The following is a 15481-nucleotide window of genomic DNA, read 5'->3' as shown; positions in this document are numbered from 1 at the left end:
CATTCCCGGGTCTTCCAAAACCCGATCCGGACATACGCCCAAGTCCGAATCATCATACGAACCTGCTGGAACCTTCAAATCTCGATTCCGAGGTCGTTTACTCAAAAATCCAATCTTAGTTAATTCTTTCAACTTTAAGCTTCCGAATTGAGAATTCTCTTTCCAAATCAACTCTGAACTTCCCGAAATTCGATTCCGACCGCGCGTACAAGTCATAGTACCTGAAATGAAGCTGCTCATGGCCTCTGACTGCTGAACGACGCGCTAGAGCTCAAAACGACCGGTCGGGTCGTTACAGTTCAGGACCTATTGTCCTTAACTTTTGAACTTGTAACTGTAAGTTCAGGACCTATTGTCCTTAACTTTTGAGCTTGTTAGTCTAAGTCCAGTACAAAGTGTCCTTAACTTTTGGACTTGTAATTCTAAGTTCAGGACCAAGTGTCCTTAACTTTTGAACTTGAAACTCGAAGTTTAGGACCAAGTGTCCTTAACTTTTGAACTTGTAACTATAAGTTCAGGATCCATAACGTAGCAGAAAACTAAAACAAAGGAACAATAAATTTATGTCATATGTTAAGAACTCTAAAATGAAACAACAAAGTGAAACTCGCATGATAAGAACACCATCCACCAGAATAAAGGAACAATAAATTTCTTGTGACCAAAGGCCAAGTAGCAGCAAAAATGACAAGAAAATATTTTAAAGGATCGCCTATTCAAACTTCCAGCATAAGATGGAATTTTTGTGATTAAGGATGAACTAACAAACATCAGAACTTCAAAACTCGTATAGAAACCTAAGATAAATGAGAACCATACAGCAAAACAGATTGTACTGAGAAGTCATAAGCATAAAGAATAATGACTAGAAGAAAGGGTAACACTGTCTTTTCTTATTAATTTTAGTACCTAGTGGCAAAAGTAAATACCAATTTAAAAAGTGGCTACCCCACGCAATTTTTACCCGAATCAACCAAGCTCGTGAGCCCATATTCCTTCACATCATTGTCACAAAAGAGCAGTAAATGCAGTGATATTCTGCCATCTACACGCACGGACTTAAAATTCTAGATCTGCCTTTATCACCAAATTGTGTGAACTATAGTCTCATTTTCAGTTTTTCAAAAGCTTGGAGAGCTAGTTTGACGTTTAGACAGAGGTTGATATGTAAATTGATTTGTCACATTAGTCTCCCATTTACAACTGAATCTTATTACAAATTTGACTATTTTGCATTTAATTACACATTCTAATTATATAAAGATTAGAATTTTAATTCCTCTGTGGAATCTGTTGGAAGTGTAGGATCAAAGAAGGGGTATTATCACGTTTTCAGCCAGAAACTATTTATATTTGGTAGCCGAAAAATTATATAAAATTTGTATAACTTTTATATATACATTGTTTACGCCCTTTTACAACATACTCAACAAAAGGCTAGCAACCCTAAGGCTATGAGAAGGAGAAAATATTCATGTGTTTATATTAATCTACATTAATTTCTTTGTAAAATGATGCATTGATATGAGGATATATATAACTATGATAACGTGACAAGAGTGTATGTAAAGGACATATACTAATTCGAATTCGCGCCGAATACGCTCATTTTAATGGTAAAGTGCTCCCTAACAAGAACTTCTCCATTTTCATGGCTCGAAATTAGGACCGCTGGTTGTAATAGTCTAGGAGGTTCAACACCACCAAAAATGGATTTCCATCCATGAAAGGAAATCTATGTAGATCACTGCAGATTTGAATGTTGAAATAGCATGAAAGGGAAAATCTGAGTAGACAAATAAGAGCAAAGCAAATCAAAGAGGGCAAAGTTGAAAATAAAAGTGAAGGAATGGAGAAATTCTTGGTAGGAAACGTTTTGCCCCCTAAGAGGGCCTACACAATATGAATCCTGATTAGTTAGGACCGCCGGGTTTCGGATATTGGACGGTTAAACCAAAAAAGTTCAAAAATAGAGACAAGATATATATTAAAGTAAAGTAAAACACTGGGGGAAAAAATTAAAAAAAAGAGAGGAAAAAATGGAGTCACAAACTCAAAAAGCATAGGGGCCATAACAATAAGTGAATATATGTTCAGTACTTATCAACAAGAAAAAAAAAGGGGGGGGGGGGGGGGGGGGGGGGGGGGGTCAAAATAAGGCATTCTAATTAGTAATTATTTTCCCATAACCTTAAGATGGAGAAGGGTTGAGATAGCATCAATCACCTCCAAACTAGTCTACAAAGTGAGTGATGAAATTTTCACTATAATAAGAAATATACATTGGAATATCTATAATTTAACCATAAGAAAAAATACAAGAAGAATTAGCTCTAAAATTTTTATCAAGGTTAATTGAGATATGCTTCTTAACATGCATCTAAAAGGAGTTTTCTTTGAGAGGGAGATCATAAACTGGAGATGAGAGGAAGTTCCCTTCTTGTTCATCAGACTCAATCAACATCAGAACAACCTCGCGCATTGAAGGACGGTCAAATGGCGACATACTAGTACACATTAAAGCAACTTTTAGTACTGTGAGCATATGACTAACAGTAGTTTCATCTCCTAAATCCAATCGGCTATCAAGTATCCCCGATGTCAGTGAATGGTCCCTAATATAATGCCTCGACCATGTCACGAGATCACCACCTTGTTCTAGGGGCTGTACAGGTGCTCTTCCGGTTAGCAACTCCAAAAGGACTACCCCGTAACTATAGATATCACATTTTTCTGTAACTTTCATGGTGTAAGCATATTCTGCAACGGAAAAGGCAGAACCATCAATTGAAAAGGAAGGAATGGTTTTACAACACAAGGATGAAAATTAGGAGAAGAACATGAAAAGCTACATACATAGAGAAAAGTTAGAAGCATTTTTGCTTGTATGAGAAATTGACTTGTTTGTATACAATTTTAACTGTCAAACTTCAACAAGATATCCTATTCATCTATGTTGCACGGATTCTCCAAAATGCTGCCGCTTCCTGTGTCGAATTCTCCAAAGATACACTACTTTTGGAGGATCTGACATGCACCTGGAGACATTTTCGGAGAGTCCGAGCAACATAGCTATTCATATCAACAAAAAGAAGAAATACACTTTCAAAGCAAAGATACTGTTGAATATCTAAACTGCACATCAAAATGTTGGAACAAGAATGAGCAACATGTAGCAATAAGATTCCAAAACTTGCCTTAAATATAGAGCTGTTCCGTCAGCTATTTTATGGAATCTCTTGGCATAGAACCATAAATAAAATGAATACACAGATAAAAGTTGAAAGCATTTCCTTATTATCTTCACACAATCAAAGAAAGAGATATTGTATACTTGTCTAACTATCTTTGTTCAACAAGAACATCCAACTCGTATCAGACCTTTTCCTAGAATAAAAAATAGAATAAGAAAAAGACAATACCGTCAAGGAAATAACACAACCGACCAATTACTAGTTTAATCCCTCTGAGAATATGTATCAATTAGTCCCATAGTAAGCTTGTGGAAGAAAATTTTCATGTAATACTACTTATAAGCGCATTAGAATTTGAATGAACATTTAAACTGCTGCAAACAGAAAATATATGGAGATTATAAGGATCTACCAATACGAGAAATAGAGATACATACCAGGGGCTATGTAGCCATATGAACCAGCAACTGCAGACATCGACTTAGATTGAGGCATATCCACAACTTTCGCCAAACCAAAATCACCAACGTGAGCTTCAAACTTGTCGTCAAGCAGAATATTATTGGACTTTATATCACGGTGGATGATCCGTGGCTTGCAATCATGGTGTAAGTAAGCAAGTCCTTGAGCAGCACCAACAGCCACCAAAAAGCGAGTCGGCCAGTCCAAGCTACACGATGCACTGTGAAGCAATTCGCCGAGGCTACCTCTGGCCATATACTCATAGAGAAGTAGATTAGAACCCTGATGATTGCAAAAGCCATATAGCTTTACGATGTTACGATGCCTAATCTTTCCTAGTGTTAAGATCTCAGCACGGTAGCTATTCTCAATGTTATTACCCTCTCTGTTAGAAGCAAGCTTCTTCACTGCAATTATTTGTCCGGACTGCATGACAGCCTTGTAAACTGTTCCAACAGCTCCTCTTCCAATAACATAACAATCATGAAAATTGCTTGTAGCCTCAACCAAGTCTTGGAAAGTGAATCCCTCTTTTGGACGGAAATAAATGTCCGAATCTGGAGACGATACGTCTTTATCTTGGGTTGCAACCATCTCAACTGGATGCCTCTTCATATAGTATAATATTAGCACAATCAAGACAAGAGAAACTCCACCAATTACACCGGCAACAACAGTAACAATCTTTCCTCGAGGAGAATCTGCACTTTTGACTCGAGGAGGATTGGCGTCGTACGCTGGAGGTGCATTACATCCGCCTAGGGGCCCACCACAAAGACCTTTGTTTCCGGTGAAGCTGCTCACTTCCATGTTCTGAAAGAGCGGTATATCAGGCAATGGTCCAGTGAGGTTATTGTATGAGAAATCACAGCCCAACAGACTTGTCAAGTTCCCGAATGTGCTCGGTATTTCACCAGTCAGATGATTGTTGTTAAGATAGAGGTACTCTAATAGGATAAGATTACCAAGATTAGGTGGTATACTACCAGAGAGATTGTTGTTGCTAAGATCCATTGCAATCTGTAAGCCACTAAGATTACCCAACTCTGATGGTATTTCACCTGAAAATAAATTCCCGCCCATCTGCAGCTCAGTCAAATGAGAGAGGCTCCCCAATGCTGCTGGTATCTTTCCAGAAAACTTATTTTCTGAAAGCAAAAGGCGTTCTAGCTGCGACAAGCTACCGATGTCATCAGGTATAACATCTGTAAAGCTGTTCTTGCTGAGATCAAGCCGTTGTAGTCCCTTGCAGTTCAGAATGTCTGGAGGTATCGGTCCAGTGAGCAAATTAGCTGAGACATTGAAAGTCACAAGCTTGGTAAGATTTCCTATCTCCCTTGGCAACTCGCTGAAACTGTTGCCTGAGAGATCAAGCCTCTGCAGCTTCTGGCAATATCCAATATCAGGAGGTATTGGACCAGTGAACTTGTTCTGCCCGAGTTCAACAGCAGACAGGTTTTCCAGTTTGCACAAATCAGAAGGGAATGATCCCCCTAGCCTGTTACCGTTAAGACGAAGTTGCACCAATGAAACACATTTAAGAACACCAGATGGAACGCCTCCATGCAATTTATTTGACCCAAGATTCAGCAAAAACAGATTGGAATTCCGACAAACGAATGGAGGAATTCTTCCCGTGAAGTGGTTGTTATTTAAATCAAGCACCCAAAGTTGACTATAAACGCCAAGACCTTGAGGAATAGTACCAGTTAAAGAATTCTCAAAAAGCTGTAACTGAACCAATTCAGTTTGATACTGAAATCCAAATGGAATAGGGCCTGTTAGGTAATTAATTGACAGATCAAGACTAGTCAAGTTCTTTAAACTAGTAAGTTCATCTGGTATAACGCCTTTGAGCTGGTTCTGGAAAAGATACAACAATCTCAGCTTCTTTATTTGGCCAAACTCAACTGGAATTTCTCCTATTAGAAAGTTTTCTGAGAAATCAATTTCTTCTGCCATAGAAAGATTCCCAATCTCCCTTGGAATGGTACCATTTAAACCATTTCGGTATAGGTATAACCTCTTCAAAACTTTGAGTTTACCTATTTCAGCAGGAATATCTCCAATCAGGTTATTCTGATATAACGCAAGCAATTGAAGTCGCGTACAATTTCCAACTTCCTTTGGAATATATCCAGAGAATTGATTGCCCCAAAGTACAAGTTCTTTCAACCAACTGAGCTTACCGAGCTCTTTAGGTAAGTTCCCTCCCAAACTATTCTGTGTTAGACCAAGAGATTCCAGGCTCTCACAATCACCTATCTCTGTCGGTAAACTTCCAGAAAGTGAATTCTGCCCCACTCGAAACGTTGTCAAACTTTTTAAACTTCCAATAGATCGAGGCACTGGACCAGTAAGATTATTGGTGAATGCAACGAAAGAAACTAGAGACGAGAGTTTCCCCAACTCCTCACCGATAGAACCAGAGATCATGTTGGTGGACAAATCCAAATATTCTAACTTAGACAGGTTATACAATTGAGCAGGAATCGGCCCATAAAAGGAATTATCATGGAGCTGAAGGGATTGCAAGTTTGAGCAATTACCAATTTCTTTGGGAATATTCCCAGTGAATCCATTAAAAGACAGGTCAAGATAAGTTAAAGATCCAAGACCACCAATGCTAGAACTCAAAGTGCCTGAAAGATTCATAGAGCTAAGATAAAGAGAATGCACAACTGGATTATAATCAGAAGTGCAATTCACACCTACCCAACCACATGGAGTTTCATCATTAGGATTCCAATTCCAAAGATGGTTAAACTGATCCCATATATTCTTCTTCACATCTAACAGATACATTCCTTCCTCATTCAATCCTTCTGCAGGATAAACCAGTAGTACCAAAGCACTTATCCAAATTAGAACCAAGCCACTTCTTGATTCAAAAACTCCAGACATCATATCAACTTTCAATAAGTCAAAAGTCCCAGCTTGACCTGTTAATAACAATCCACCTATATGTCAATACTGAGATTAAAAGAAAAGCTAGGAATTTAACAAAGAATACTCAGGTTCAATCATCAAGAAGTGTCAAATAATAAATAGATAAAGCAATATGAATGGACTACATATTCATAAAAATTACTCAGCTAATACTTTAGACCTATGTTGCTCGGACTCTCCGAAAGATTCTCCAAATGCAGTGTATTTTTGGAGAATCCGACACGGGTGCGGCAATATTTTGGAGAGTCCGTGTAACGTAACTTTAGATAATTCAAGAAATGCCCAGAAACACAAGAAAATAATAAATTCAGGAATAAATAAGAAACCCAATAAAGATCTAAGCTTTAGCATACCTTTAGGCTATTGAGTCCATCACCTTGCCAAAAATAGCTTAAATCCACCAAACACCCAAAAAAAGCAAAGACAATCAAAGAACTCTCAAGTGATTCCTTTAGAAGATGAGAGAGCAAATACCAAGAAATTCATCAATGATTTATACTATATCTAAAACCAAGAACCTCCAACCTTTTTCCAAGAATGGTGGGGATCTTCCTATATACATACAAGATTTTGAAAAGGGTTTTGAAAAAGATTCAACCTTTATTTAAGGACAAGCCAAGAAAAAAATGAACTGTAAAAATTCAAATGCACTGAATCAAGAAACCCCTTTTATTGTATTAGTATTTAGTACTAGTAATAATAATTAATGGGAAAGTAGTAGTAGTAGTATTCAAGAAAAATAACATAAAGTCAATTTCTTTTCCAAATGGCAATGATAGTAAAAAGGATCTTTAGGTGAATTGAAGGGACAAATATGAGTTCTTCATTGAAGCTTTAATGGCAGACAAAGCATGCTTTCTTCTTCTTTTTTGTTATATATATATGATGATGAAGAGTTAGAAGTTTTGTTCAACACTAATATAGTTTGTTATATTTTCTCTCTCTATAATCTTGATTCTTTTTTAACTCTATCTCAAAAAGTCCTAATCACTTTTGGCTTCTCTAGCCTCTTTTTGAGTGCTTGAAAAAGTTTTTATAACGGTGAACTTTTTTAGGCATAACAGAGAAAAGATGCAATTAATTTATTTATTGTGGAATTCTTGGAATGGGACAGGTTTTTTGAGGGTTTATTCTTTTTTTAGTATTTTTTGGGTTGGTAGGCACTGAAAATTGTAACACTAGAGAAAATGAAGTCAGACTTTTTTGGCTTAAATGAAGTCAGATATGATGTTTGCAATGGTATTATTTTATATACCACCAAAGGATGTGGTACAGTGGATGGGACTACTCTTCCTTTAATTAGAGATCTCGAGTTCGAGCTCTGGGTATGGAAAAATCCTTGGTAGGGAGCGCTTCCTCCCGAATGGGGCCCTAGCAGCGCGAATCCGGATATAGTCGGGCTCCAATGCGAGTACCAAACACCGGGTGAGAAACAAAAAAAACATTTTCTGTTACTATTATTTTGGATTTTCTTTGTACTCTTATTTTATCCCTTTGTTTTGGATGTATTATGCTAGTGTATCCTTCTATTGGCTCCTTTCTTTTGGATATATCTGCACAACTCATATTTTTCTAATATTAGTACTATTTTTGCTCCTCATTTTCTTATTTGTTTTTGGCAAAGCTTGACAGTTATTTTCTTAACAGCTCGTATCTAAGGCAACAATAACAATAATTTCAGTGTAAGCTTGTAAGGCCTTATTTGTTTTTTTTTAAGATTAAGACGATTGAATATGAATACACATCTGAATATCAAGATGTATATTAAGATTAAGACATCTGAATCTGAATACACATCCGAATATATTAAGATGTGTATTAAGATCCGAATAGAAATAATTAAGACTGCTTGCTTTTTAACATCTGAATGTATAAAATTTATCTTTATTTAAAGTTAATAAACATAACATTCAAATGAAATACTAACTAATCTAATATTCTATAAATAAAATATATAATTTTTTAAAATATGATAGTTGTTGGTGGTGATGGCTAACGGGTGAATGCCGACTAGAGGCGATGGTTGGTGGTAGTTTTGGTTGATGATGGTGGTTCATGCTACTAGCTAGTAGTGATAGGTAGTGGTGGCGATTATGATTGAGGATGGTGGTGGTGGGTGGTTATAGTTAATAATGGCGGGTGGTGGTAGTAGTTGTGACTAAGAAGATGGTGGGTGGGTGGTGGTAGGTTATAATGATGGGCAGTGCCGGCTGTGGTTGTTGATGGTAATGGGGTGGTCAGTTGTGGTAGTTGAGGTGGATGAGGGTTGATTGTTGGTAAGAATGATGGTGGTCGGAGTGGTGGGGATAGTAGGTGGTGATGGTCGATAATGGTGGCGGTTATGATTGAGGATGATGGTGGCATGGTGGTGGTAGTGGTGGTTGAGTATGGTGGTAGTTGATAATGGTAGGCGGTGGCGGTAGTTAATAACGAATATGTGATAGTATCTTAATGAAATTAAGTCTCTGTTATAGATCTTAATCATACATACCTATTCAGATCCATTAAGTGGTTGTGAAGTAAAAAAAACAAACACACTTAATGATTAAGATCTGAATAAATAAGATCCAGACTTTAAAAACAAACGCACTTAATGTCTGAGATCTGAATGAATAAGATTCAGACCTCTATTAAGTGCAAACAAATGGGGCCTAAGTGAGGTCTGCGAGAAAAGTGTAATCTCAAATTTTACCCCTACTCTGTGAAGGTGGAAAGGTTATTTCCAATAAACAATTGGAGTAAAAAAAGTAAAAAACCAGCAACTCTTATCTAATAGCCCGTTTGGCCAAGCTGCAAAAATCAGCTTATTTTGAGAAGTGCTTTTTTTTAAAAGTGCTTTTCTCAAAAGTACTTTTGGTGAGAAGCAGTTTGTGTTTGACTAATTAGTTTGAAAAGCACTTCTGAGCGGCAATTAGTGTTTGGCCAAGCTTTAAAAAACTGCTTCTAAGTGTATTTTTCTCAAAAGTGCTTCTCAAAAAAGTGCTTTTGGAAAGAAGCTACTTTTTTCTGCTTCTCCAAAACTGCTTCTGCTTCTCCTTAAAAGCACTTTTTTTCCTTCCTAAAGCTTGGCCAAACACCTCAATTTTTGGGCAAAAGTACTTTAGGCCTAAAAAAAAAAAAGCACTTTTGGCCAAAAAGAAGCTTGGCCAAACAGGCTATAAGTCATTGCTAAGAAAAGTGATCGTAGGAGTTTAATCATATATCTCGAGTTCAACTCTTAACAATAAAGAAATTCATGATAAAGGACGTTTTCTCTTAAATTATCCAAGCCAAATCTTCTTGATACTTATATATTTAACTCATTTAAATTATAGATATCAGGTTTATTACTTTTAAATTAAATTAATTATCCGTTTGATAGATTATAAAGCTTTCATGGTAGATATACAATTACTTCAATAATGTTATGAAACAATAAAAGAAGAAGAGCAATATTGCAGAGAAAGAGAGAGAGGGAATTCTTATTGAATTTTGGGATGAATTACAAAGAAATAGAACCTCTATTTATAGGGAGAGGTTGACTTAGCCACCAAGTAATAAACCCTAGAATCTCTCTAAATATGGACATTCACCATAAATAGAATTCTATTTATAACACTCCCCCTGAATGTCTATTCAACAGATAATGTGCCTCGTTAAAACCTTAACTAAAAGAAAACCCAATGGGAAAAAAAATTATAGAAAAGGAAAAAAGAGTACACATGTTTAGAAATGCGCCTATTGGTTGCCTCGTTAAAAACCTTGCAAGGAAAACCCAGTGGGACAAAACCTTGTAAGGGAAAAAGAGTGCAACGCGCATTAACTCCCCCTGATGAGAGCATCAATTCACATCCTTGAGCCTTCGCATCCCAATCTTGTACACTAGCTTCTTGAAGGTTGACGTTGGTAGAGATTTTGTGAACAAATCAGCCATATTATCACTTGAACGAATTTGTTGCACATTGATATCACCATTCTTTTAAAGATCATGTGTGAAAAATAACTTTGGTGAAATGTGTATTGTCCTATCCCTTTTTATGAATCCTCCCTTCAATTGAGCTATGCATGCTGCATTATCTTCATACAAAATTGTGGGTAGTTTGTCACATTTCAAACCACATTTGTCTCGAATAAGATGTATTATAGACCTCAACCACACACAATCTCGCCTGGACTTCGAGGTTGTGCGATATGCCCAAAGAACTTCGGGCAGGATCTCCTTCCATTTTCCCTTGGCGTCGGTCAACCTTTTTTAAGGTTTTGGATTATGGTTTTGTTAGTCGATTTGGCTCGTCCGTTCCCACTAGGGTGATAAGGTGTCGATAATATTCTTTTGATCTTCGAGAAACTTTTTTACTTTGTTGCCGATAAATTATTTCCTGGTGTCACATAGAATTTCGGATGGCATCGCGAACTGACATATGATGTGGTCCCAAATGAAGTCGATGACTTCCTTCTCCCTGACCTTGTCGTATGCCTGTGTTTCAATCCACTTAGAANTAGAAATTTTTTACCACTTCAGATAGGTTATAATTTCTTACAAACTCCACTAGAGTTATAATCAAACTTTGTTGTCTTTGCTTGTATATAACATCAAATTATAGAATTTCAAGAATTTAAAAGAGAAAAATAAAGTAAAATACTTACCTTAAATCCAGAATTTAATCATGAAGGAAGTTCATGGAATAATTGACAATCATTATGCTTAATCCCAAAGCTTCTACTCAATTGGTTAGAGTCTCGTGCTGATAACGTGTTATGAAACAATAAAAGAACAAGAGCAATATTGCAGAGAAAGAGAGAGAGGGAATTCTTATTGAATTTTGGGATGAATTACAATGGAATAGAACCCTCTATTTATAGGGAGAGGTTGACTTAGCCACCAAGTAATAAATATAGAATCTCTCTAAATATGGACATTCACCATAAATAGAATTCTATTATAACAAATAAGTAATTATTTCGAATTTTAATATTTTTCTGCATATGAAGGAAAAAACAAAAACTAAGCTTTTTATGAAGCTCATCAAGAATTAATGTTTTGTATTAGGATTGACTTGATTTTATCCTTCTTTCTTTGCTTAATCACAACCTAATTTCAGCATTTCTAAATTCAGTTAAGTATACGTAAAAATACATATTTCTTTCCTCCGTTAGTGGGTAGTTTTTAGTGTTCACCGATAGTCTTAGTAGCATGGATGTCTCCTCATATTTTTAGATTTTTATTACGTTATGTGGTTTTGTTCGCTTCGGGTATTGTATTGCCCGTTGCTGGTATTTGGTACTACTTATCCTTTATCTCTCCCTTTTTCTTGTCTCTTCCTTCTTTCTTCCTTTCTTGCTTTCCTTTTCTTCTTCTTGCCCTTTCTAAGCCGAGGGTCTATTGGAAACAGCCTCCCTACCTGCATTAGGTAGGGGTAAGGTCTACGTACAGACTACCCTCCCCAGACCCCACTTGTTGGGATCATACTGGATTTGTTGTTGTTGTTGTTGTTGTTGTTAAGCTATTGAAATATCATGATATATTTAAATTTTAAAATTGTAAAAATTAATTTTATAAACAGTACTTCAAAATTTATACCTAATCAAATGCATTATCCCATCCCAATAGCGTATATTTGGAGCTCAATATGAAATCCTATTTTCTTCACTTCAAAGAACTGATTAATGTAATAGTTGAAGAATATTACTCCCTCCGTTCTAATTTATGTGAACCTGTTTGACTGGGCACGGAGTTTAAAAAAAAATGAAGACTTTTGAAATTTGTGGTCCTAAATAAGTCCAAATGGGGCCCAGAGTATTTGTGTGGTTATAAAAGCTTCTCATCAAGGGTAGAGTTGTAAGTTTAAGCTAAATTGTTACCAAATTTAGAAAGGGTTCATTCTTTTTGGAACTGACCAAAAAGGAAATAGGTTCACATAAACTGGAACAGAGGGAGTATAACATATTCATGTGGGTCCCCAATCTTTTTTGGCAACCAAAATATAGGATAGGGCCCACCAAACTCAAAAAGGTGGAAGGTGATAGCTTCTTAAGCTGTGCAAGCACTTACTTTATATCAAAATCAATGATTCACAATCTGTGGCACTAATTATTTGATCTTTGAAAAGATTGGTAGAACCCCATTTTTGGTGGGCCAATCAAATGAATTATAATAATACTTGGAAAAAGGATTACAAAAGAAACTTTTCTTTCTGTCCTTCATTAGTGAAAATTATTGTCCACTTTGTCAAATTTTTAAAAAGTTATTCCTAATTATTCATTTTTTAAAAATATTTTTGTGAGAAAAATTTGAAGAAGTTGTACTTCATATTTTGATTTTCGGAAATAGTCTCCCTATGTGTATAAGGTAGGGGTAAGGTCTGCATATACACTATCATCCCCAGATCCCACATTGTAATGGGAATACATGAGCATGTTATTGTTGTTATTGTACTTTAAATTTTGATTAAAGTAATTATTAAAAGGAAAATGAAAAAACCTTTTATTCTATTTGTATAACCTAGGTTACAAGGCATAAGAAAACTACTACGTATTATATTTAAGAAACTTAACAGTTTTGAAGTAACTATTAAAGATGTATAAGTATTCTTTTCGTTCCTGGATGATGAATATATTAGTATTTATATAATTTAAAATTTGATTTGAACATCAATCGGATGTTTATTTTTTAGGAAAATAAATTTAATTATTTTGAATAAAAAATGAAAATTAATGAAAAAAATATCCCGTCAAATTAGTACTATTGCAAGAGATATTTTAGTGAGAATAAAGAGTCTTCATGTTACTATTAAGTATGTTGTTACAAATTAAACTTTAACTTTTGTGTTATATACAAGAAATGATAATACAATAACTCTTATTATGAGACGAATGAAACTAGTAATATTTTTATTTTCAAATTCATATTATATTTAAGGATGGGAAGTTGCTTACCACCTCATCGTAACTTCTGGTGGTACATATANAGTTACCAACATTTACAAATTAATAGTTAAAAGAAGAGAAACATCCAAAAATTTCTAAAAACGATTTTAATTAGTCTTCCCCTACTCAAAATACAACCCACAGTACGTCTACGGAGCCTCTAAGTGAACAAGAGTACAATATGGAAGTGCCAGCGACAAGGCCCCCGGCTATACCTCAAAACAGAATGTACAAAATCTAGTGACATAAGGACCGAAGTGGAATAGGGCTCATCGAGTCAGATGAGAAGGGTACACCTACCAAGAACCTAAGCCACCTGATGCGGAGCCACCTGCATCTATTAAAGATGCAGCGTCCCCAGCAAAAGGGACGTTAGTACATATGGAATAGTACAAGTATGTAAAGCTAAACATCCTCTCATGGAGTGGGAGTTACAAATCAACCTTTAACTTTTGTGTTATAAACATGGAATCGGTAATACAATAACTCTTATTATGAGACGAATGAAACTAGTAATATTTTTATATGTACCACCAGAAGTTACGATGAGGTGGTAAGCAACTTCCCATCCTTAAATATAATATGAATTTGAAAATAAAAATAGAATTATTTTTGGTAGAAAATGGTATACTTTTAATTAGAATTTGTTGGTGCGAATTTGAACTGATGGAACAACAAAGTAAATATCACACGTCAAGTGAGATTTTTAAAAAAAAAATTAGCATGTGGGAAACTAAAGTGTGGCTATCTTGGTGTGGAAAATAAAAATAAAAAAACAAAAAGAATATTTGGGGGAAATAGGATTGAGCTGTCATTTCATGACTAGACTTTCATTTTCTAAGTGAAGAAGACGTCGCCAACCGCTTTTAGTGCTTCTAATCTCTCCTCCCTATGTTGATTTTTCTCTTCTTGGGTTTGGCATACACACACTATTAAAAAAATACACTTGCATAACCTTGCTTATGAAAATAAATAACCGAGTATTAGATGACTTGTATTCCATCTATTTAAGAACGATGGTAAAGTTTGATGACCACAAATGAGCATTATTGGTAAATCATAGTTAGTGATGACAAAATGATTAAAAGAAAATAGCATATTATTTATTAAAAAATGAGTTGGATAATAATTTTTTTTTAAAATATATCAAATATGGATAAAAATCATATTATCCACTTAGAAAATGGATAACCAATGTAACGCCTCAAATTGAGGGTTCCTAAAGTTTGCTAGATTATGAATTCTCCCAAAAGTGATCATATTCAAGAAGTCATGGGTAATATGGATATCCATATTATCTGTCGGTTAACCCATTTTTTATCTTTATTAAATATGGGTCGGGTCGGATAATTTATCTGTTTTGGATTATCTATTTTCATGTTCGTTTGTCACCCCTAATCATAGGATAATGCGACCTGTCGATATTCGACCCGACCTGCCCCTCCCGTTTGCCACCCCTAATCATAGGTATTGAGTTCGAACTTTAGGAATAAAGAATTTTTTTGGTAAAAACAATGTTATGCGTCTATGAGTAGGCTTTACTTAACCAAGTTATATAGGAAGATAAATTAGCTCTTGTGAGATTCACTAATAAAAATAGGTAAAATTCAAATCAATTAGTACGTGTACTGGTGAAAGGTAGTACGTACCATATGAAATTAGTTGAGATGAAACTTATACGATGAATTTGATCAAACTATATCTTAAATAACTTAGAGCATGTTTGGATAGGCTTATTTTAAGTGATTTTTAGGCATAAGCTATAAGTTAGGAATTCTATCTTTTGGCTTTTGACTTTTTTTTTTTTTTTTTGTTATTTTAGCTTAAGAGTGTGTTTATTAGGGGTCTCAAAGGGTTACTCTGGTGGTCACAAGGGAGACTGGTGGTGGAATGGAGAGGTGCAAGGAAAAGTGAAAACCAAAAAAGTAGCGTATCTGAAGCTAGTGAAAATTGTAGACGAGGAGGAGAAG

General features: G+C 35.5%; 1 protein-coding gene across 3 annotated transcripts; it reads right to left on the bottom strand.

Moving 5' to 3' along the window:
- LOC109216663 (probable leucine-rich repeat receptor-like protein kinase At2g33170) lies at positions 2169 to 7602 on the bottom strand. Of its 3 annotated transcripts, none has more exons than XM_019380869.1 (3): positions 6959 to 7600; positions 3632 to 6598; positions 2169 to 2760 (listed from the first exon to the last, which is right to left on the bottom strand). In XM_019380869.1, exons 2-3 carry the CDS (start codon positions 6561 to 6563, stop codon positions 2381 to 2383), a joined length of 3312 nt encoding a protein of 1103 aa, XP_019236414.1. In that variant the 5' UTR covers positions 6564 to 6598; positions 6959 to 7600; the 3' UTR covers positions 2169 to 2380. The 3 variants fall into 3 exon arrangements, with proteins under 3 accessions (XP_019236414.1, XP_019236468.1, XP_019236527.1); XM_019380923.1 differs by lacking the exon at positions 6959 to 7600 and having other exon boundaries at positions 3632 to 6298; positions 6372 to 6463; XM_019380982.1 differs by lacking the exon at positions 2169 to 2760 and adding an exon at positions 2786 to 3038 and having other exon boundaries at positions 6959 to 7602.

Source organism: Nicotiana attenuata, chromosome 1 (genome assembly GCF_001879085.1).
Source record: "Nicotiana attenuata strain UT chromosome 1, NIATTr2, whole genome shotgun sequence".
Taxonomy (NCBI): domain Eukaryota; kingdom Viridiplantae; phylum Streptophyta; class Magnoliopsida; order Solanales; family Solanaceae; genus Nicotiana; species Nicotiana attenuata.
The sequence above is the reverse complement of the archived record's forward strand: the minus strand, read 5'-3'. Positions and strand labels throughout refer to the sequence as shown.

Bases quoted from the DNA above. Each gene is read 5' to 3' on its own strand.
- LOC109216663 (XM_019380869.1), bottom strand. From the start codon at position 6,563: ATGATGTCTGGAGTTTTTGAATCAAGAAGTGGCTTGGTTCTAATTTGG. The intron at 2,761-3,631 runs GTATGTATCTCT...TTTCCGTTGCAG, and splicing joins ATATGGCTACATAGCCCCTG to AATATGCTTACACCATGAAA.